This window comes from Sycon ciliatum, chromosome 13 (assembly GCF_964019385.1).
Source record: "Sycon ciliatum chromosome 13, ocSycCili1.1, whole genome shotgun sequence".
NCBI classification, from domain to species: Eukaryota; Metazoa; Porifera; class Calcarea; order Leucosolenida; family Sycettidae; genus Sycon; species Sycon ciliatum.
In genome coordinates, this window is record NC_088655.1 from 14,241,967 (window position 1) to 14,250,730 (window position 8,764).

Consider the following 8,764-nt stretch of genomic DNA (forward strand, 5'->3'; position numbering starts at 1 on the left):
TCCCTTTGAGAAGTTAGTTTGCAGATAATTTCGCTTATTTTGAAAGTCCATTGAAGAGTCTTTGATTCGTGAAAGGCCGTAGAAGGTATTGTTGACGGTAAATTGGTAGGAAGAGCACAGCAGTCATGAGTGGAGGTGTTTACGGCGGAGGTACGAGGCTTACTTTGGTACTGAATTTCAAATTTGAATATGCAATTATGAAAGGTATTTCCTTCAATTTTGATTGTAGATGAGGTCGGTGCCATAGTCTTCGATGTTGGCTCATCGTCAGCTCGTGCTGGGTATGCTGGAGAGGATGTGCCAAAAGTACGTGTTTATGCGTATGCCTTGTGCTTGTGTAGCGTTTTGAGTGGCTTCTGATTCCGACATTTGTACGAACACTATAGAGGAGACAATAGGGATTACTTTCATGAGATTGATGGTGGGATTTCATAACCGTACGATATACACTCCACCACTATCTTGGCTAACGTGTACCGTGTATTGGACGCTCTCTGTGCCATTTTCACAGAGAGCTGTATTGTTCTCCATTCATTCACTTTTTGAGTTGGTTGCCATCAGGGAGTTGCACCCAGACTATGTTTGGCTAGGACTCCCTGGTTGGCACTGTGTAAATCTTTGTATGCAACGGGGTATACATGTAAGCGTGAGTGTAGCAATAGCAACCACAGTGAACAATTGTGCAATGCATGGCACAGCTAGGTAGAGTAGATGATACTACACTGTATTGGGTGGGGGACTCTCAAGTCATTTTGATACAGTACTGTCGGGCGCTGAAGAACGGCCAGCCTAGAATTTCACCAAACACAGCATACCAATGTATACACGGTGACTCAACTGTGCATCGACTGTAGTACATGAAAGTTAGAACGGCCTAGGCTACGAGGCTAATCCCCAGTTCTTTGGCGACCGACATCGTATCCCGGCCATAATCGATCACCTATCCCTACCGTGCGTATCATCATTGCAGTTTCTAGCACACCTACCATTATATTCCCAGGCACTCTACTCTCTAGTCAGCATCCACTATGTTGTCTGATCATTGACCTTTAATATTGCCATGAAACTCGGAGTAGCAACAGAACAACGCGTTTGCGGCCATTGTGAGCTTGTGCCGTATGCCCCTCTTGGTGGGTTGAGCACTTTCGCAAGACAACAGCAGCTTTGCTTTGACACCACACCGGATATGCATGCAGCAGCATGTTCATGACTCACTGGGGTGTAACAAGAGAGTTTGCGCTCAGAGTCCTCGCTAAGCTATGATGGCACTGGATGACCAATTCCTCCTGGCCGCCGGCCGCTCTCACATGATCTCTTGGTCATGTGATTATGCCAAACTGCTGCCCCCCCCCCCCCACACACAAGCGTGCGCACGCACACACACACGCACACACACACACACACACACACACACACACACACACACACACACAGACACACCTTGGTTACACTGCAGCAGACATACTGCAATGATGTGACTACAGTACTAGACTATGGATAGCAACCCTATGACTTGTGTACAGTCAACTTTGCTAATAACGACTGTGGATATAACGACAATTCGCGAATAACGACAGAATGTCCATGCCCAGAGCAAAGTCACATCTAACTGTTTACATATAATTAGACTTTGGGTATAAGGACACTTCGCAATAAGGACACTTTTCTGATGCCCCGTCGAGTGTCGTTATACGCCAAGTTGACTGTATGTGTGTGTTTTGTATGTGTTTCGTATTTTCCTAGGCTGAAATTCCAACATCAGTTGGCATATTGCAGAGTAGTACATCTGGCACTAGTGCTGCTGCTACCACTGCTGGTGCTGCTAGCTCAGACTCTGGTGACCAGGCCATGGACACAGGCGATGATAGCCGAGGTACAGTCTACGACTCACATGCATTGTGTGTTTGCACCCCCCCCCCCCCCTCACTGTGTGTATTTGTGTGATGTGGTGTGTGTGTATTTGTGTGATGTTTGTGGGCTAATGTTGACACTCACCTGTTGTTGCTGCTGCTTCTTACTGCTGCTGTCTATCACTACTTTGCTCGCCACTACTAGTATGTGGTGCTATGTGATGTTGCATCTACTTTGTACAGTAGGTAGTGTCACGTTTATTACAACACCACATTGTGACTTTTTCATACCCTATTTTTGGGTCAAGCTCTATCATCGCACCAATTTGGCATAGTATTGCTACCTCTTCTCCTACACTGACAGTGTTTATCCCCATTTTCTGTATCACTCTGAAGAAGACGTGGATGTGTCAGTATCAAGTATTGCTCCTGTTGTGCAATTTGGCTATCTACTCTTGTATGTGATGGATTTTCTGGCTGGACCTTGGCTGGCGTGCCATCATGTGGATAATCAAGCTTGATGTTTGTCTGTCTGTATGCCTGCCTGCGTGCCTGCCGTCATGCCTGCCTGTCTGTCTGTCTCTCTGCGTGCCTGCCTGCCCACCCATCCGTCTGTCTATCTGTCTGTGTGTCTGTCTGTCTGTGTTCTCATGTACATACTGGTTGCTGTATTGTAGTCGGGAGCAATCAAGCAGACAGTGCCAGTGAACGTCGTGTTGTCCTCGGTGTCAACAGCCTTCACTTTCCACGTCAGGGAATGGAGATGACCAGTCCACTCACCGACGGCTTGAGTAAGTCTTGCTTGCAATGCTACTGCAGCAGCTGCTTCTGCTGCTGCACTGTCTGTGTCAACACATGCATACTGTAGCTGTTGTCTGTGTCTACACATCAATACTATAACTGTTGTGGCTGTCGTGGTTGCTATGGTTGCTGCTGCTGCTGTAGCTGTAGCTGTAGCTAGTTTGGCAAGAAGGACCCATGAGTGTGTGTGATCCCCGGTAGCCTAATCGGCAGGGCACTGACCCGGAAAGACAGGGGTGCTGGGTTCGAATCCCGCTCGTGGATCCTTTTGCAACATTGGCGCCTGGCAATGGCTCGAACCCACGACCCATCGTACCCCCCGCGAGTAGGTACGGCGTGAGGACACTGCCTGTTGGGGCGGGGGAGCAGTGTAGCAAGAAGGACCCATGAGTGTGTGTGATCCCCGGTAGTCTAATTGGTAGGGCACTGTCCCGGAAAGACAGGGGTGCTGGGTTCGAACCCCGCTCGTGGATCCTTCTTTTGCAACACTAGAAGGAGCCACGGGTGTGTGTGTGATCCCCGGTAACCTAATCGGTAGGACACGGTCCCGGAAATATAGGGGTGCTGGGTTCGAATCCCGCTCGTGAATCCTTCTTTTGCACATTGCTGCTGCTGCTATGGTTGCTGCTGCTGCTGCTGTCTTCACTGCTTTCCTTCATTGTGCTGGTGCTGGTTGAATAGTTTCTGATTGTTGCAAAGTGTCGTACGTTTCTTGCTGCTCTTGTTTGGAGTAGTGGTGGAAATCATGCAATATTCACAATAAGCATGTACACTGGGCATGTACAATGTACTGGAATTTCACACAAATTTTCGGTGTACAGTAAAACCTGGTTTAGGCGACCACCCCACGGTGCAAGCAAAAGCGGTCGTTAAAGCCAGGTGGTCTTTAGAACCAGGTCCCACAGTGTCTGCGTAGAACTATCGGTGCATGGAAAACCGGTTGTTAAGAGCAGGTGGTAGCTAAACCCAGAGATCGCTTACACCAGGTTTTACTGTACTTTTATATTCGGTATTTTCGGTATATCTGTTTCATACTTAAAATTCCAATAAACCGAACAAACACTAACCCACATAGTCCAATAGGGAACTGCTTTCCCTCACCTAAATTTTCTGGTCACCTAACGTGGCCTTTTGCCCTCATACTGAAAATATTGAGCACCGACAATTTCTGAAATTAGACTATGCTTAGCATAGCAAGCAAAGAAGCTGATTGTGTTTTTTTTCTGTCTCGTTGTTTTGTATCTTTGCTTCTGCTGCTTGTAGTTGAGGATTTTGACCTGTATGAACAGATTCTCGATCACCTTTACAACAAACATCTTCGATCCAAGTCTGAACTACATCCTGTACTCATGTCAGAGGCACCGGTATGTACACTGTACACTCATTGCTGGTCTTGTCATCTTTTCTTGCTTTTGAGAGAGCCATCCTTCTTTGCCGTGACATGTATCGCTGCCACACTAGCTGAAGTCTCCATCTCTCTCTATCTATCTCTCTCTCTCTCTCACTCTCTCTCTCTCACTCTCTCTCTCTCTCTCACTCTCTCTCTCTCTCTCTCTCTCTCTCTCTCTCTCTCTCTCTCTCTCATGTCTTTTTTGTTTATACAGTGGAATACACGTGCCAAGCGCGAGAAGATCACTGAGATCATGTTTGAACGCTACAACATTCCAGCATTCTACTTGTGCAAGACTGCAGTGTTGACAGCGTATCCTTTCCATTCTGTACTGTGGGACTGTGGGGCTGTTTGACCGTGTGATCCTGTGGCCGTGGGGCTGTGGGTCTCACTCTGTGTGACTGTGGCCCTGTGGGTCTCACTCTGTGTGACTGTGGCCCTGTGGGTCTCACTCTGTGTGGCTGTGGCCCTGTGGGTCTCACTCTGTGTAACTGTGGCCCTGTGTTTCTCACTCTGTGTAACTGTGGCCCTGTGGGTCTCACTCTGTGTGACTGTGAGACCGTGTGACTATGGGGCTGTGTGACCAGCCTGACTATGGTATGGGGGTATGGTATGGGGGTATGGTATTGGAGTATGGTACATGTATAGCCAAAGTTGATCTACTGTATTGTTCAGTACAGTACAGTGTGCAATACAGGGTGCTATTTTCCTTGACTGGTACACACCACCGCTTGTACTATGGGTATGTACAGGTTTGCTAATGGTCGCTCAACAGCATTGATTGTTGACAGTGGTGCATCACAGACCAGTGCTGTACCCGTACATGATGGATACGTCTTGGAGAAAGGTAACACTACTTACTACTGAGTAGCGTGTACTTACAACACACCGTTCATTCTTCTTTCACACACACTCTGACTTACATGTGTCTCTGTGGATGTGGGGTATGTGTGGGGTATGGTGCTCTCTCTCTGTTGATCATGTGGTGGATTTAGAAGTACCCTGTCTCTGTGCAGTATTGTGTCTGTAAGAACTACAGTACTGTCGCGCGACGAAGAGCGACCAGACTAGAATCTCATCAAGCACAGCATACCCATGTAAACACGGCGACTCAACTGTCCATCGACTGTAGTGCATGAAGATAAGAACGGTCTAGGGTCTAGGCTAGGAGGCTGACCCCCCCCCCCCCCCCCCCCCCCAGTTCTTTGGCGACCCACAGTACTGTAGTTGTGATGGTGGTGGTGGTGTGTGTATGTGTTTTCGTCATGTCATGTCTGTGAGTAGTGTTGCATTGCTTGCCTTACTTACCTGTGGTGTGCCTTGTTCTTGTTGTGTCCAGGTGTTGTTCGTGTTCCTCTTGGCGGGGACTTCCTCTCAGCACAAGTCCGGTACATTGCATATCTTACTTATCTACTAGTATTGTGTGTTATGGCACCGGACTGTTTTAGCTCGGCGGTCGCCAACAGGAGTTGTACAAACTCAGGAGGGCATGGCGTGCACCATGGCGTACACATGGCGTGCACAAGCATGAGCGATGTGTATCTCATGATTCTTGGAGGAGCCCTTGGGTTTAACTTGTAGGAATCTCAGAATGTGCCGACTGCTATGTTGGCGATTGTGCTGCACAACTAACCGCATACCGTCGTTGTAAGCTGCCCGAGGTCGCGCTTGCCACAATCCGTGCTTGGTTGATGGCCTCCCTGACTTGCTGTTCAGGGTGACGGCGGTCAGATCCGTCAAACCAACATTCAGTGTTTACCGTATTATCGGCAATACTCCCGAGGACCCCCTCTCTCCCCCGCCCCCCCCCCTCTCTCTCTCTCTCTCTCTTCTCTTCTCTTGTCTCTTCCCTGCCGTTCCTGCTCTCTCTCTCCTCTTGTCTCCCACTTCCGGCGATCCTCTTCCGTCTTCTGCTCAAACTCCATTCTGCGTCGTTGACTTTCTTCTTCTGCCATGCCAGTTTCCCCTGCATGGATACATACATGTACACGTCAGCACTGCTTTGTGAGGACCCGTGGCGGGTTGCCTCCCGGCACGGCTTCTTGCCAGATTCAATGTCGGCATCGTCAGCAATAGGACTCGGCTTTGGTGGCTGCAACACACGCAGCTGCAGGTGTGTTTGGCATGCCGTCAAACAGGCACATCCTCCTCAGCGGCGCTTGTAGTGTCAGCGTTGTTTCCGCCGCGTCCAAACAACTGATTCTTGAAGAACATGCTATGGTAGAGCTTCAAATTTCCCACACTGTCAGCAAAACGTTCTCTTCTGGTGCAGCGACCCAGGGGTGATGGCAAGCTCGTGCTTTTCGTCTCGTAACCCAAGCTCAACGAAGGCGAAAAGTCAGGATGGGCCTAATTTTTTGACGGACGTCCAATGACGAAATGTTTCGAACACACACGGTCGTGACACAAAGGTGTCCAAAGAGAACCATTCTTGTTCTTTTGCAACGCCGGCCACAATCCACTTATTCCTTCGGTCCTGGTCTGCCGGAAATCGAAAAAACAAAACAACGCCACATCCCAAAGACTGCCTGTTGGTGCAGCTCGTTGTCCATGGAACACAAGCCTCCAGGTTGGCATGTATGGTCTAGGTACAGTGTATAGGTAAAGGTAGCCCATAGTCAAGTATGACCAAAGGGGCTAGAGGTGTTAGAGACATCCTGTTTCACAGCGCTTGACATTGTGAGGTGGTGCTCGTCTCCTCTCCCTCGTTGTCTTTGCCTCCGCTACCGAAATCAGATACCCATTCACAGATAGGTCTCTTGAGGTAGAAAGAACTTCACACAAAACTGGGAATCAAATTCACAGCCTCATGTTTGGAAGGCCAATGCTCTAAATCCTCTAACCACAATCATCTCTCTCTCTCGGTCTCTCTCTCTCTCTCTCTCTCTCTCTCTCTCTCGGTCTCTCTCTCTCTGTCTCTCTCTCTCTCTCTCTCTCTCTCTCTCTCTCTCTCTCTCTCTCTCTCTCTCTCTCTCTCTCTCTCTCTCTCTCTCTCTCTCTCTCTCTCTCTCGGTCTCTCTCTCGGTCTCTCTCTCGTCTCTCCCTCTCTCTCTCTCTCTCTCTCTCTCTCTCTCTCTCTCTCTCTCTCTCTCTCTCTCTCTCTCTCTCTCTCTCTCTCTCTCTCTCTCTCTCTCTCTCTTGTCTTGGTTGTGTATGTTTACTAGGAGTCTACTGGAAGAAAAGATGAACCAAGAGATAGTACCTCCGTATCTTGTTGGCAGTCGAGTAAGTTCTTATATGATTTTCTCCTTAGGGACTGTCCATAACTACCGATATTTCTTTTTCCTAGAGGCCTTTTGGTATTCCTGAGGATAGGACTGGGCCAAGAGTATGCAACTCTGCATATGGGGTCTGGCGCGGCGCGCTGCCTGCATTACGTAGCCACAAACTGTGGGCCATTCCATCATTGATAGATTCATTATTGATCTGATACGGTTTCCTGCTTCCACATCCGCTTTCCTCAGAGACTTTGGATGGTTTTGTACGTGATGCGGCCCGCACAGGCATTGCCTTTACAACTTACCGTACTGCACGTTGAGGCTAAACCGTAGGAAAACTCTAGTCCAGGCAGCTGGATCGTCATTTCACTACGTAATGCAAGCAGTGCGCCGCGCACGGTACCCATAGCTCAGAGATCAGGGTTACACACTCTTGGGGTTACGGTACTGTCGGGCACCGAAGAGCAGAGCGCCGGAAAACGACCAGGGTAGAATTCCACCAAGCACAGCATAGCACTGTATACTGTAAGACATGATGGCTGCCAGTTTGAGGTGCTATTCCTGGTAGAGACCCCCTTTGTTTGTTTGGTCTGGTCTTCATTCATAATTATTATGTTGTGAAGACAAATTGCTGATCTCTCTTTCTTTCTTTCTGTATTGGTGCTTAGGAAATGGTTGCTGAAGGAGCTGCTCCAATTTGGACGAGGAAGAAAGTACCAGAAGTGACAAAGTCCTACCACAATTACATGGTTTCAGTACGTATCGAATGCGTTATCTGTCTGTCAACTTTCATCTTCACTCCTCTCCCCTTTCCGATTTGTTCTTCATGGTCACTTTCTGCTGCTGCTGTTGCTGCTGCTGCTGCTGCTGGTGTTGCTGCTGCTGCTGCTGCTGTTGCTCGTCTTTCTTCATGTTTTTATTCTGTTGTACTGTGTGTTTACTTGCAGGAAGTTGTACATGATTTCAAGTCCAGTGTTCTTCAAGTATCTGACACTCCCTTCGATGAGCAGTGAGTTTCTCTACCAGCCGTATGTGCACTGTCACTGAGCCAGGCCACAACCGTACTACGTTTTCTCTCCCCCCTCCCTCCCCCCATGTAGCTACTTTGAAGTACTAGTATACTGAGCGGAGTCAGTGAACACGTTTTGATCTACAAGTACACCCGTACTTGGTCAATTTGCAAGTAAAAGCAATGCTTCGGCTGTGTATGCCGTATTTCACCCGGTGATGGGAATTGATTGTATGTGTGTGTGTGTGTATGTGTGTGTGTGTGTGTGTGTGTGTGTGTGTGTGTGTGTGTGTGTGTGTGTGTGTGTGTGTGTGTGTATGTGTGTATGTGTGTACCCTGATGCCGTCAATCCTTTTTCTGCACCTTGTCCTCACCCACTTACTGAGGTGTGGTGAGCCCATGAGTGGGATCATTTTCAAGTCCACCCAGAGTTTTGGGGATTTCAGGGGGTGTCGGCTGTTGGGCGGTTCAATAGCCCGTTGAGTCATCTTTCCAA

At 48.6% G+C, this 8,764-nt stretch overlaps 1 protein-coding gene across 1 annotated transcript in view; it reads left to right on the forward strand.

Annotated features, from left to right (window-relative positions):
* Window positions 1-8,764, forward strand: part of LOC135829028 (actin-like protein 6B) — a 14,824-nt gene continuing 6,060 nt past the window's right edge. Inside the window, exons 1-11 of the mRNA XM_065341432.1 lie at window positions 1-150; window positions 230-306; window positions 1,744-1,873; window positions 2,528-2,641; window positions 3,915-4,015; window positions 4,256-4,353; window positions 4,794-4,888; window positions 5,381-5,429; window positions 7,206-7,266; window positions 7,928-8,014; window positions 8,207-8,268. Coding sequence (XP_065197504.1) covers window positions 126-150; window positions 230-306; window positions 1,744-1,873; window positions 2,528-2,641; window positions 3,915-4,015; window positions 4,256-4,353; window positions 4,794-4,888; window positions 5,381-5,429; window positions 7,206-7,266; window positions 7,928-8,014; window positions 8,207-8,268 — 899 coding nt within the window. The 5' untranslated portion in view covers window positions 1-125. The remainder of the gene's footprint in view (window positions 151-229; window positions 307-1,743; window positions 1,874-2,527; window positions 2,642-3,914; window positions 4,016-4,255; window positions 4,354-4,793; window positions 4,889-5,380; window positions 5,430-7,205; window positions 7,267-7,927; window positions 8,015-8,206; window positions 8,269-8,764) is intronic.